The sequence below is a fragment of the Cucumis sativus genome, chromosome 3, assembly GCF_000004075.3.
Source record: "Cucumis sativus cultivar 9930 chromosome 3, Cucumber_9930_V3, whole genome shotgun sequence".
NCBI lineage: Eukaryota > Viridiplantae > Streptophyta > Magnoliopsida > Cucurbitales > Cucurbitaceae > Cucumis > Cucumis sativus.
The window spans coordinates 39,850,086-39,864,790 of NC_026657.2; the positions used below are offsets into that span (position 1 = coordinate 39,850,086).

Below are 14,705 nucleotides of genomic sequence, written 5' to 3' on the forward strand. Positions count from 1 at the left end.
CAATGATTACATTTCATTGAAGGCCATGTCTCTCTAAATAAATAAATAGGAAGAAAAAACACAACCATGCCTGTGGGGTCTCATCTATATTGACAAAACGACACCGTATATATAACGTTATCCTCGTGAACTTCGGGCCCAAGTAAACTCAACTTTCAAGTCGCAATCAAAAGCGGACTCAACCGAGTCCACTTTCCACAAACACACCGAGTCAGAATCGGCTCTCAAACGCCGTCGTTTCATCTCCATCTCCATCTCCATTCCCCCCTTTCTCAACGCTCCATTTTTGCGTTCCTCTATCCTCTGAAACCGCCTCTCAAGACCTAGATTCCCTTTTGGTGTTTCGTCGTCTTTATCCTCAATCTCCATGTTTCATTCTCAGGTTTCGTGTAATTCACTCTCTCGATTCCTTTATTCTCTTTATTTGATTATCTCCTCTACTTCTCTCGATTTATTTTGTGTTTTTCTGTTTTGAATTTGGGCTCTCTTTGTTGATTTTATATGTTTCACTTGATCTATTGATGTTGTTATTTTTTAAGATCGTTTGTGCTTTGGTTATTTATTTTAGTTTGTTTTGTGTGGAATATTATGTTTATTTAATTTCTTTTGGTTTCTTTTATGTTGAAGGATTTTGATGGTATGTTAGCTGGTTGAGAATAATTGGACTGATTTAGTAGCTGCAGAAAAATGGGGAAATGGAGTGGATTGTACATAATGACCGCTGACTGCAGACAACGGTATTTTCTTCTTGGATCTTGTTTTATCACCTTCTGATCAGACTATTTCAATTTATAAATGTTTTGAAAAGTTATGTATAAGCTGTCTTCGTTTTGTTTGATGAATGATAAGAACCAAGGTTCGTTGACTATGGTTTTTCTATGTCCAAAGCCCCTAAAAAGCTTAGAACTAGAGCCCAATAGGAGGCCATGAAAAATTGACTGTAGTCCTGGATTTTTTCCTTTATTATTTTGTTATAAATAAGTTTTTCCCTATAATAGTAATTGTTATTTCATTTTTGAAGCCATTTCTGATTAAGATTTTAGCTAATTTGGGGCTCCTTGTTGAAAGTTTTTTCACTTTGCTTTGTATTTTCTTCTTCTTGTTTTGCTCAGGTTCTAGAGGGTTTTGTCCAGCTCGTTGAAATATTATGTTCCTTGTCTCGGGTTATGTTGTATCTGTTCTTTTAGTCCTTTTTGCTATTGGCATATGTCCCTTGTACTTTGAGCTCTAGGGCTCGTATCCGTTTTAAAAAAGTTGTTGAAAGTAGAACTAATTGATGAGAGTTATTGTTCTTCGTCTTCTTGTTCTATTTTTGTTTTCACCTCAATGGTTCCTGGGCACATGCTCTTAATTTAATATTATTGTTATTTCAGAACTTTAATTCTTCCATTGGAGTTTGTCTTTTATGTGATGATTTGTAGTGTTCTTAAAGTTCAAGGCACAGTAGCCTTCTGGGGCTTAAGCCTGAGGTGCAAAAAAAAATTCTGTGGTTTTTTTTGTGAGGTGTACTAAATGTATTAGTACTGCATTACGAAGAGAAAACGTAGGTGTAGTGGAAACGTGAAAGAAAGACCCCTAAATACAAGATGTTTTGCATTTAGGCTTAGTAATTTTGATTTTTTAGTTAATAAAGAAGGAATCCCTCTAATTATTACTATTTTTACAAAATGACGGAAAAGCCCAAGGGGCAGGGGTCCAAGCCTTGTGGCTTCACAAAAGGGATGCTTTAATTTTGTGAGCCTCACCTTTTCAAGTCAAGGCACCAAATCTGGGCCTCAAGCTTAGGCGCATGCCAAGAGGGCTTTTTAAAACATTTATACTTAGTTGGCTAATTCCTTATTATTTTGGATATATTCTTTATTTATGCCTTTTTTGGCAAATGAAACCGATTAATGGGGGTTGACATGGCGCATCTATGCCTTGAGTTGGTTCCCTTTTCTTGATAAAAATGTGGTCTATAGGATTAATTGGCGAGTGCATGATGGAAGCAGTTGGAATAACTTTCATTAGTGGTGTTTTTGAGGCTTGTTGTGTGGGTAATCCCTCACGAAATTATACTGAAACACTAACACTGGCAAAAGAGGAGAACTAGAGTTTGATTAAAAAACACAAAATAACATAAACTACAGCCAAATAAGAGGACGGCTCCCCCCACAAGTTGAACTACTGTACATGCACAAAATTCCAGATAACTAAAACGTTTCATATTGACAAACACACAAAGAGGCCAGTGGCATCCTATGCTATCATGCTATAGTAGAAGGGAAGAGAAAAGGAAGAAGGGTTCTGATCATTAAGAAACTTGAAGCTGCCGTAGAAGTACCATACTGATGTAGTGGGTTGGGGCCAATTCCATGACCAAAAAAGGGAAATCCATCCTAGAAGTTAAGAGGACTCTGTTGTATTTTGATCGATTGAAGAAATATTTTGTAAATTCTTTTTGTTTGAGTCTATTTCCTACTTTTGCAATTTATACACAATAAAATTTGATTCTTATAGAAAAACTAATTATCTAACAACGTCACATAGTCATATTCACAACAGATATATTAACTTGAAGAAAGCCCATTACTGTGTAGTCAGAGAAGAAACAAGCCGTTTAATAACCTTGGTGCCACATTTATACATATTGCACAGAGGTTGCACAGGACACAAATATATGGCCTTTTACTTTGTGTGAGAATGATATCATTGATCTCTTACTTTCTGGTGGCCCAAGAGCGCTACGAGTTTCTTAATGGTTCCCATTATACTTGATTCAAATTGAAATGGTCAATATTAATAGTGGAAAGTACTTCGTTTATTTTGTTTTTGGTTTTGATTATAGAACCAACCAGACTTTGAAAAGAAGGGAATGCTGAAAAAGAATTAAAAGGTTGAAGAGAGATAGCCTTAAGGGAACCAATTGGGTTATTGAAGATTTTCCCAATGGTGCTAATAATAAAAGAAATATATTTACAATAGAACTGTTTTAAGAGCACTTAAGTGTTGTACAAGGAACAGGCACCTCTTCAAAGATGGTGAAAAGACATACTCTTCACTTTCATCCAAGCATCTAAAGAACTTTTTTGTTGATGGATAAGACCTCTTGGTTTTGTTTGAAATAGTTGCCTAGAAATAATTGAGTCAAGCCTTGGATGATGGAAATGGGAGCACAGTACTGAACATTAAAAGCATTAGAAAGACCCAGACCTTAGAAATTGAGGGCAATAGCAATATATGAAGAGGTGATCTTGAGATTATGTGCTTCCAGGAGAGATAGGGCAACAGTTGGGGGAAGTATTACAATGGCGGGTTCCTTCTTTGCTAATGTTTCTTAGAGTATTAATCCCAAGGGGAGATTTCATTCATCCCAGAAGGGAAATGATCTTTGTGCTTCTTGTTTTCCATACTTTTTTCAACTTGATCTTGACTTGTATATCTTCGTTATTGCTTATGAATTATGATGAATTATTTCGATACTGATTTGGAAGTGGTAAAGAGTTTTTTTCTTCTATTGTCCAAACTATTTATTTAAAGCAGAGGATCTTATTTTTGTTTTGGAACCATATTTAGTTTGGACAGATGGCACTCCAGTGTCCAATTTTGTAAGATCTGTGGATGGCTGGATCTTGAATCTATTGTTCATTTTCTGGACTTGTTGAATGACTAGCAAAACAGAATTGAACAGATACAGAAATGGGTTTTGTATTTGTGAAGAGAATGGAAGAATTTGTGGAATTTGATTCTTGTAAATATCAGTGAACTGGACTGATCAAATCAGATGGAAGATATGAATGAGCAAGAAACAGGAGAATAGTGTTCTTCGTTGATATTTCATCTACGCACTGATTTGGTAGCTGGATCATATATTTCATTAACCAGGCATTTGTGAAGCCAAGGAGCTGACAAATTGGTTCTTTGTGGTTCTTATAGAACAGAATCTCACCATTTGTTCGTCTGCAGAAGGCTTTGAAGACCATTACAAAATTATTATGTAGGGGAAGCATGAATCCATATACAAGCTAAAAACTGATGCTGGTGTTCTGGCTTATTATTATGAAGCCATGAAGACAGTGATACCTTTCACTTGAACATTATCCAAACTGCTCCATTTGCTGGAATTCACTTTATATTAACATTTGGAATTCTGGTTCAGGGAAGAAAGTTTGATACAATGAAGATTGTTTTTGTGTTTTTTGCGGGGTTGGACCCCATTTCTTTGAGGGGGTTTCTCTTGTGGGCTGTGTTTCTGTGTGCCCCTATATTCTTTCAATAAAAGTTATTTTTACTAAAAAAAAAAAACCGCATTTGTGTTTTCTATTCTACAAGCTTTTGGTGCTGAACTATTTTTCTACTCTTATTGCTACTTTGCATGCTCCTCTTTCAATTTTTCTCTTTTTCTCTAGCCTGCTCAAAGAAATATTAAAAATGAGATCTTTCTTGCCTCTTACTGAACACAGAAAAGTTGTTTGTTGAGGAGTTTCTATTCCTGCAATAATGTCACTTTACCATGGATTTATAAAATACAGAAAATTACCTTGAAAAATACTTGGAATTATTTTAATGATATCTTGAGTAAACTATAAACTAGTGTCATGTTAACATATTTTCATCATTTCCGTAGTCTGATTTTATATTTTCTTTTGCTAGTCATTTGTTGTTCTCTGCAAATAATTATTATCTGGAAGTTTTAAAATGTGCCAAGTAATTTTTTATGAGATATTGATGCTCACCATTGGAGCATTATTGTAATTTTTCAGACTAAGAACAAGAATCTGCTAGTTAATAAATTGAAAGTTGAACAACTATTTGTTTTGCAGGGTTAATGAATTTTCTCAATTGCATGGCTTATCTAACCCCTGGATAGTGAAGAAGAGATTTGTAAATATTCTAACAGTTGATCTTTAGGATATAGTTTGTAGATAAGGATTGTTCTTGTAGATGAATATGGAAACAGAGTTAACTAAGGTTCTGCATAATGGCCAAAAGATTGTTGTGGGTTTGAAGAGGAAAAGGGCAAATCAAGGCACGTCACATGCTGGAGCTGGCTACAAAGCATTTTTGTCCAAGTTATCCTCATCTAGGAATAGACATGCCAAGTCCAGGAGACTTGATGACTGTGAAGTCAGTTGTGGGCCAAACTCAAGGAGATCTCTTCTTAGAACCTATAAAAATTTTATCAGAAGTGGACTTCCCCAGAGGTTTTTATATTACGAAGATGGGGATTGGGTAGATTACCCACAAATAATTGTCAAGTTAATTAGGGAACAGTTTCAGATTAAAAATGCAGCAATTGAAGTTGAATTTAATGGTCGTCATTTGCTGCTAGATGCTTTGTATATGATTCAAGTGGAACTGAAAACAGCTATCCAGCAGCACATTGCTTGGATTGATGACAATGATCAATGTTTCTTTCCAGAATTTTATTCTGGTGACAGAATGATGCATCAGTACCATCCATATGAACTGGAAGATGCTTCTGCTGCTGCATTATCAGATCATACAGGAATGAGAGAGATCAATTTGCATCTTGAAATTGGATTAACTGAAGCAAATATTTCTCAATCGGAAGAGTATGTTGAAGAGTCAAATAGAGATACTAAGAAATCTAATATCAAAGCAAAAACTTGTGATATTGTTGGGGATTGGGAAGGCAGTGAAACTAGAAGTCAGAAACCAGTTGCTGGAACACAGGAGGCTGTTGGAGAAATAAAAGAGATTGATTGTTATTCGACGCCTCAAAATGAAGTAATTCATTCAATTGTGAATTCAGATGATGTAAAAAATATGTTCTTAATGAGCATGGAATCTATTAAGAACATTGAGATACTTGAGGTCAAACGCTGGTCTAGTCCTTTAATGCAGGATCGACTGGATCTGTTTCATAAACAAATAGAGACAACCATGAAAAATCGTGGGAATGCCAATGTTCAGTATGGTTGGCTAGCTCTGGATAAGGATATTTTATCTGGTAGAATGCCATATGGTGGGGTAGGCCATTCTGGACTGAAGCCTACATCCTTATATGGTGTTCGCCTTTCACCTTCAAGCTGCGCGAATCTTAGGTATGCATTTCATCTTTCATCTGTTAAATAATGTATGGAATTTAATGGTGGTTTATTCGAGGTCAGATAATAGGGTAATGGCCACCTTATTAGGATATATCTTTTCATCTTTCTTATGAAATTTATGGATCTTTCAACCTTGCAAAGAATACTGTTGGTCATGATTATCTGGTGTTTAAACTCATTCCTCTGTTAAAAAAAATTACCTCCCCTCCCCTCTCCTTCCATTTTTTATTTCTTCATGTAATCTTTAAAAAAAATCATGTTATGGTCACCATAATACTGAAAGATGGGTGGTTTATGAACAAACGCAGTGTGTTATTTTTTAGCTTTAGGTGTATGGATATAACTCCTTTGTTATACTTTATTACTCCTGGAGATTGACATTTGCACTGGTTTAGTGCAAGCTATTGCGATGATGATGAAAAAGGGGTTAGATACATAGCGTTCTGTCATGTCATATTGGGAAATGTGGAAGTTGTCGCTCCTGGATGTGGACCATATCATCCCAGCTCTGTGAACTTTGACAGTGGAGTAGATGACCTTCATAATCCAAGTCAATATTTAGTTTCAAATGTTAATATGAAAAGCCACATTTTTCCAGAGTATGTTGTAAGTTTCAAGATACCATCAAGTCCTCTTGAACTTGGTAAGTGCTTTCTTGGTTTCTATTGTTCAGTTTTGTTTATGGGATTGCGGTGTTTTCCCTAATCTTTCATGCCACATGTATCTTAAGGAAAAATTGATACTGAACAGGATGCATGAATGCAATGTTTCTTTTTATTATTACTATTTGTACATTAATTTATTTTCTCTCACTTCTCTCTCTACCCACCTTTTTCTTATTTGGGATGGGAGACTTGTGGAGATCTAAGTTACTAATATACATGTTTTTTTTTCCAAATTGATTCTGAAGGGCGACAAGACCAGTTGCAGATAAATTGCTCTTCAATTGAATCAGTAAGCCATTTCTTATGGGCTCTAATATTACGTTATATATGGTGGGGTTTTCTGAGGTTTTAATTTTGCTGTTAATTAGTCAGTGAGTTGAGCTTAATTTTGGGCCAGCATAGATTTCATAAGGTTGTCTCCAATCTCGTCCCAACAAAGCTTTTATTCCTTTTCGTAGATGAGTTAATTTGTTTTCGTTTCCTCCCTGACCACCTTTAAGATTGTTTGTATTCACAATTTTTGTTTGATGACGGGGCAGAATAAGTTTTCTTTCCAACTCAATGAACATGTCATGTACGTATTACTTCAAAATTTGGATGACCTGCCTAGTATTTGTTGACTGTAATGGTTCTAACTCTTAGGTGGGCTCCACTAGCCAAATTTCTTTTTTCTTTTAGTTGTCATATTAGAATGTAATTATTTCAATTGGCACATTACATAGCATCCTAGGCAAGCCAGATTACTGTATTCTTTATAGGAAGATCAAGGAAACAATCTTGTTTCATTGATGCCCTTAGATTTAAAAGTGTGAGTTTTTCAGACCTTCGGATTCTGGATGGAACAATTTGTAAATTTGGAGCCCTTTTGCGGCCACTGGTTTAGAAGTGTTAGAATTAGGTCTTGGCCCATAGGGTGTTTATGGAAAGATTTACCCTAAATATTTTTTCCTTTTTTATGTCTGTATTCTATTTAGTCTCCCTCATTGTACCTTTTGTAAATTATCAGAATATAATAAGAACGAAAATATCGTGGTTTTTCTCTTGATACTTGGATTTCCATATAAGTCGGTGATTTGTATTTTTATTGCTTTCAATATGGTTTCAGAGCAGGTTGTCTAGGGAGGTTATGTGTTTAAGTCCATGCATTGTCGTTTCCTCCCCAATTAAAATTGATTTCCACTTGTTGGGTTTTTCAAACATTTCAAGCCAACAAGTGAGAGGGAGTGTTAGTAATATATAATTAAATTTTCCTTCAACCACTAGCTTAAGCTTTTGGGTGAATTGGTGTTTTAAATAAGAAGAAATGTAAAAGTTCTTTTAGTTGGGCAATAAAAGCTATAGGGAGTGTGGATGGGGATGGTTGGATGAATCAAAGAGGAATTGGGAAGAAAACTTTATTTGCACAGCACTATTGCTCTTGTTGGTTCTCCCCATTTCTTTGCAAGTTTTTACTATATCAATACAATTTTTTTCCACAAAGGAAAGAGTTTCGCAATCGAAGAAATCCTCTTGAAACTACACATGATGCACGTGAATAGTAAAAATAAGTTTGGGACTTTCAAATTGTTAAAGCAAGACCTAGATTGCTTGTTTTCCTTTCATCTTAATCTTGAGGGAAGTCATTTACTTTTAGGAGGAGGATTGCGTGTCTTCGCCAGCTCCCAAAAAGAGATGCTTGGAAAAGCTTGACCATGGATCTAGCTCTTTGAAGACTCCGAAGTCACCCTGGATGGCTTTTCCAAGATTGTTGAATGCCATTTCAAAAGCTGTTCCTCTCAATGACATGAAATTAGTTTATGGTCATTATGGCTTATTTAGAGTAAGTGAAAGTGTCTATAAGTGCTTTCCTGTAATTTGATTTGCTTATGAATAATCTTGATATTACTTTTTTTTGTTCTGTATTAGGAAAAGAAGACCAGTAGGGATGAATTCGTAAGAAGGTTGAGGTCCATTGTTGGGGATCAGTTACTGAGGTCTACTCTAATGAGTCTCCAGTGCAAGGTATGTTACACGTGATTGTAGCTCAGTTCTTGTATAGTGTAGAGCATTTTGTTGCCATGCAAAAGACTGGCTTTTGAATCTGAATCGTGTGCAGATGGTCAGCATTATAGTTTACAATTTTCTTTTCCATGTAAATTATATTTGTTTGATTAGAAGGATAGGAAATGTACTACATACGGGTGTCACAACACAAAGGCTAGAAAAAGCTACAATTTAAAAGAGTTCCTTAACTGTCCTTCCTCCCCCACCAAAAGCACACACATACTCGAAGAGCACCAGTAAATGGACCGATTTTAGGGCTTGTACATCAAAGCAGCATGGTGTTAATTCATATCTTAATCAAAATTTTCATCAATTTTGGGTAATAAATCCATCCCCTCTATAAGTCTACCAGAAGGAAGGATAGTGATTCCTGCTTTCGTAACTGATGTTATACATCTATTAAAAGGAAGGATACTGTTTCCTGCCTTCGTAATTGAATGTGTCCAAAATGGATGTATTGAAAGTGAAACACACTGAGAACTAGCGTTTTTCTCTTGTCTAAGAAACATTTGAAAGGTTGATGGTTGAGCTAACCTTTTAATCTCACACCCAACTATAGGAAGTCCCTGAACCACTTCAAGAAAGCGTTACTTCATGTCATGGTGGTACTTGATGAAGTTTCTATGATGTATCTTTGTTTTGTTCAGTGCTCTATAGTCATAACCACAGTGTGCAGATTGTTTTTTTTAGGAATCTGTTCTTAAGAATGCTTTCTTCTACTCTTCATTATTGTGGAGGTTACCACAGACGCACCTATTTCTAATTCTAACATTGCTGGAAATTTATGAAATTTCTCTCAACTTGAATGGGCACAAGGCACACGTGTTTACCCTTATAATGAACAATCTTCTCTTATAGGTCTTTGAAATGTATAAAATCTCACACAAAAGAAATGTTTTGCCTGCAGTCTGCTAGAGAGTTTTCTTTTTGTTTATTGTATTTATGGTAGTTGAGAGGAACAATAAATTTCCATGAAAGAAAAAACCTTCCCATTGTGTGTGTGAGCGCTGCCACTTGCCAAGGCTTTCTTTTCTTGTAATACTTTTAAAGATTTTAAATTTTCTGTAAGTTGGGGGTCGTATGCTCTCTCTCAGTTGTAATTTTATGTACAGTACAATCTTTTATCTGGAAAAAGAAAAAAGATTGCAAGTACGGTCTTTTTGAAAACAGAATCAATATTGTAACTTTTATCATACAGGTCACTAAATGATGATTGTTGAACAGGCATGTTTTCTTTTTAGACCCGAATTAAGATGTACTATACTAAGTCATTGACATTTTAAATTCTCACAATATAGAAACTATCTTCACGAACTATATACCCACACCCCTACTCTGTCACACTTGTGTTTGAATTTTATCATGTTGTAGTTTCTTTAAAATGGAAATTAAGTAATCTCTTCTTGTTTCAGCCACCTCCGAAGTCTCCATGTACTTCCAAAGTTCCGAAGGAGGAAGAATGTTGAGGCTGTTGGTAAGAGTCTGCATTTAGGTGCTTCCCGTCATGGGGGTTACTAATGTACATGGTGTCTTACTGTTATTTTGCCTTTGAATTTGTCGACCTGATGTGTGACATCTCGATATAGGCTTATATAAGACAGTTACTATTTCTTATGTACCTCAGTTAATTGCTTATTTATGTATTCTCAGTCAATTGCTTCTATTCTTATATTACCTTTTGCCTCACAATTTTCTGCTTTCTTCCGTATCTGTCCACAATGTGCTATGAACTTATGTTTCAGAATTTTCTTCCATTCATCAAAAGTCCATATAAATGGATATTGTCACGATCAACTTTCACCAAGGATCTGAGAAATTGAGATCAAAGCCGTTTAAGAACTTATTCGCACAACCATAGTTACTCGATTAGATTTTACTGATAATCTTGCTTGTTGTTGGTGTCTTTGACCAAACTGTTTAGCTGATCTGTTCACTAGTTCAAATACCTGTTTGTGCTTGGGAATTCACCATTCTTCTACATTTTTTTCATCCTTTTAATCTATTTGACGTTTTATGAGCGAATTGGAAACTGTTTAAACTTTTTGGTGGTAAACTTGTTAGTGGTTTATTTTTTCTTTTTTCTCTAGTACGAATACAATTACTATTCACATGTTATGTATATATTTGGCTCTGCTAGGTCAACGTCCTTGAATTATCAGACCCCTTTTAGCACTCTGGTCAGTGGGTTTGATAAAGAAGAAGCATTTGAACTTTAAAGGTCAATAAGAAAAAGCCGATATGTCATAACTTTTCAATTTACTTTCCTTTTAACATTTCACCTCTTTTACCCGTTGGTTTAATTCAATTTCTTACTCAAAACTTGAATTCTTGTTGCATATTTCTATTTTGTAGAGACAGAATGAACGTAAATTCTTGGACCATTTCAGTCATGGTAAGAGGCTTTTAAACACTCAAACTCATCTTGCATATTTCTAATTTTCACTGCAGATTGAACATAAATTTTTGGATCCATTTTGCATGGTAAGAAGTTTATAGGTATGAAATTATCGATTTACCTTTCCATATATATATATACACACCCTCTCATGGAACTTAACATAGTTTCATTTATGATCTTTCGCTATCAATGTCAAACAGGAGAAACCAGTTAGCTAATAGTTAGAGCCTTGACAATGGAAGTGGAATTGAATGAAAATATCTTTAGAAAGTGTTTGTTGGAGAGGCAAGTTTGTTATTACATTTATAGCACAAATTGGTATAAAGTTGAGAATTTGTATAGGAATTGAAGGGGAACATACTCTGAACCAACCAAATTTTATCTAGAAGGTAACAACATGTAGATCAAGGCACTTGGGTATTTAAAGATTTAGTATTTTTAAATTACTTGGAAGTTTCCAAGAAATGTAATGAGGTTTCCCAAAGGCTTAGTTTGTTCTGAATTATTTGAGAATTATTAAGGGATCCCTGCTCCACAAAGCCCTAAAGGAAAGAAGACAAAAGGCAAGATCACATAACATGAAAGCTATATACTAGTCTCTCTCTTCCTTCTTTTATTTTCACTCTTCTTTTAGAATTTCCATTCCCCTTTTCTCTGTGTTTGGCCACCTAAAAGAGATAAAAGTAGTTCCCTTTTTCCATTAAAAGTGTGTTTTGCAATTACTTCTTAGACCAGTATCTTTTAAATGAAGCATTTGTTTCTTCAGATAAAAACACCACTTAATTAAGTGGTTTCTTCAACTAACTTCCAAAGTATTTTCAAATCATTCAATAGCATTATATAGCATAAAACCATACAATTAAGAGAAAAACTGAATGAGGGCTGTGAAGGTACTGTTCATTAGATACCCCATTATTCTTGCTATAATTAGTGTTTTACACAGTAAATATTCTGCTGAAACTCTGCCTTTAGCACAATTATTGTTTCTGTATACATATATAAATCCCTCCATTGGAAGCTAGTTAGGTTTGTTTCTTTATTGGTTTCTTTTGAGATTTTGCTAGCTTCACTTTCTCCATCACTGTAGAATAAAAGAAAGAGAGAAAGCAAAGGTTGGAAATAATTTGGGTTTGTGAATAGAGTAGATCATGTTTCGTATGTCATTGTTTTGTTTGTGTTAAGAAACAGGTAACACGTGGAAGGAGAAGTCACATCAGACCATATGCCAATACCCATTTTAAAAAGTAAGTAATTATGAATGAATGATTCAATTCCGGCTTTAGGATAAAGGTAAATTTAAAACTCTGAGTCTCTGTCACCTCTACAGAGGAAGGTTTCTGAATTCTGACATCTTTTTTTCTTTTTTTCTTCTTTCTTTCTCTTTTTTTTTTTGTTTAAAAAAAATTATTATTATTATTTTGGCCTCTTATGTTTTTTGAATTCCTATTTCTTACCCACCAACAACTTCTTTTCTTGTCCCTCTTTCATTTATCCTTCCTCAAAACTTTGCCAACTGCACCTCTCTTTTTTAGCATCTCTTTCTTCCTTTTTTCCCATCTTTTCTCTTCCTCACTTTTCTGCCTCTGTTTCATACCTTTTTGGTTTATTTTATTTTATTTCTTCCCTTTTTTAAATGTTTACATGTATGAATGCGTTTTTATTCAAAGTCTTTTATTAGTGTTCTTAAATCACCTAATTTGAAGAGATTGACTTTACCGGTTTGCGTTTCAAACTCTGATAAAGACGCAAAAAAAAGAAAAAAAGAACTTTGATTTGACTTAATTTGTGTTTGAACTTTGATTAATTGTGTCATTATGACTTGATAGAAATAAATTTGTTTTCGGATTTGTTATGATTTCATTTTTCGAAATTGAACTTAATATATTTAATTTGAGACCTTGGTATTTTCTAGTTTTCAAATTACTGGATTGGATTTTTAAAATATGGAACTAATGTTTTGTAAGTTCAAAAAGTGATGGTAGTAGTGTGGAGGCAGTTAAAAATAAAAAAGATGTACCCCTGTTTTGTATATAACACTTCAAATTCTCTTTTCCTTCAAATATATATATCTTCTCTCCTTAACCCACAGTAATATTATATTATGAAAAAGAAAAAATAGGCAAAGAATATAGGACTAGGGGTATAATTTAAAGCAAGAAGTTATGTTTTGTCCAAAGGAACACATAATTGTAAAAAGAAAATTGCAATATAGTTCAAAAGATCTGAAATTTTTATTTATATATTTTTTAGAATATAGTAGGTAAAAAATATAAAAGAAATGAAGTTTAGAAAAAAGAAGAAAGAAAAAAAAAAAGAGAAAAAGAGGAGCCCGGCTTGAATGCCGGGCAGACAAGGACAGGACTTTAGGGTAAAAAGAGTGGATGAGAAGTGGTAATGTCACTGTCAAACCAAACGTTTTCGTTTTCCCTGCCCGAACTGCCCGTGCGGTCATCAAACGATGGTAATCATAAAGTAATAGATACCAAAATCATTTTTCTTCTTTTTTTTTTCTTTTCTTTCTCCTTCGATTTTTGCGCCACTTTTTTATTTTTATTTTTTAATCTTTTTTTGAATTTTCAACTTTCTGACATTCGGGGCCCACTTCCCTTTTGACTGTTTTTCTTCTTTGACACGTCATCTTCCCACACTTTATTTTTATTTACTTTCATTCGGACAATTCTATACCCATTCCCCCATTTTTTTCTTTTTTGGAAAATGTTAAATTGTATATTTCTTTTAGTCTTTTTCTCTCTCTTTAATTATTAATATTTATATAAAATGGCTTAGGATAAATTACCTATTTCTTGATATTCATGAACTAAAAAATAAGTGTTTTTTCTTTTCCTAGTATTAGTTGATAATGGGGTTATCTTAAATAATATAGAAAAAAAAACTAATTTGTGTCTAGTAAAATTTAAAAGACAATTGTATTTAATCTTTAAAGTTGTAAATAAGTAAAACAATTCAGATATCGTAAGTGTTCTTTTTTTTCTTTCCCTTCTTTGAAATATTAATGCAATAACTTCTATGAACATATTTATGTAAATTGGTTTATAAATCTTTGTCTATTGTTTCTTTTGCTTATTTAGAAAGTTATGATTCTTTTTTTACTTCTTTGTTGAATTTATTTAGAAGAGTAGTTTTGTTTTAAGTGATCGTATATTTAGTTGATTTTAAATGAAATGGTATGGAAATTGCTGCAGGTAATTTTAATTGGTGGTCTCAATTAATTTACATAGGAAAGTTTCGAGATTTGCTCTAAAATATGAATTCAAAATCTTTTATTGACACCAATCTCCATGTTTAGAGGTACTAAGTTGATTTTTTTCCCTTCAATTTATTAATGTTATCTTATGTTATATTCTTTTTTAAAATTTTACTTTATTTTTTTATGTTCAGATTTGCTCTATTTTTATTACTCAACTTTTGAGATGTTAGGTTTGTTGTTTAAATTTTTTAATTTTATGTTCTATTTTGATTCAAAACTTTTAAATTTTCTATTTTTATTTATAATCTTGAGAAAATATTATTTACATCCTCATTTGT

At 33.8% G+C, this 14,705-nt stretch overlaps 1 protein-coding gene across 2 annotated transcripts; it reads left to right on the top strand.

Moving 5' to 3' along the window:
• Positions 1-191: 191 nt before the first annotated feature.
• LOC101213014 (inactive poly [ADP-ribose] polymerase RCD1) lies at positions 192-10,447 on the top strand. 2 transcript variants are annotated; one of them, XM_004136154.3, is made up of 8 exons: positions 192-382; positions 628-737; positions 4,803-6,047; positions 6,449-6,696; positions 6,964-7,007; positions 8,352-8,537; positions 8,624-8,719; positions 10,174-10,447. In XM_004136154.3, exons 3-8 carry the CDS (start codon positions 4,924-4,926, stop codon positions 10,225-10,227), a joined length of 1,752 nt encoding a protein of 583 aa, XP_004136202.1. In that variant the 5' UTR covers positions 192-382; positions 628-737; positions 4,803-4,923; the 3' UTR covers positions 10,228-10,447. The 2 variants fall into 2 exon arrangements, with proteins under 2 accessions (XP_004136202.1, XP_011652635.1); XM_011654333.2 differs by having other exon boundaries at positions 202-389.
• The last annotated feature ends 4,258 nt before the right edge of the window (positions 10,448-14,705 follow it).

What these genes read in the sequence shown, in the direction of transcription:
- LOC101213014 (XM_004136154.3), top strand. Translation starts at nt 4,924, where the DNA reads ATGAATATGGAAACAGAGTTAACTAAGGTTCTGCATAATGGCCAAAAG. An exon ending in ATCAAGTCCTCTTGAACTTG is followed by an intron (nt 6,697 to 6,963) that starts GTAAGTGCTTTC and finishes TTGATTCTGAAG; the next exon opens with GGCGACAAGACCAGTTGCAG. An exon ending in ATTGCTCTTCAATTGAATCA is followed by an intron (nt 7,008 to 8,351) that starts GTAAGCCATTTC and finishes ATTTACTTTTAG; the next exon opens with GAGGAGGATTGCGTGTCTTC.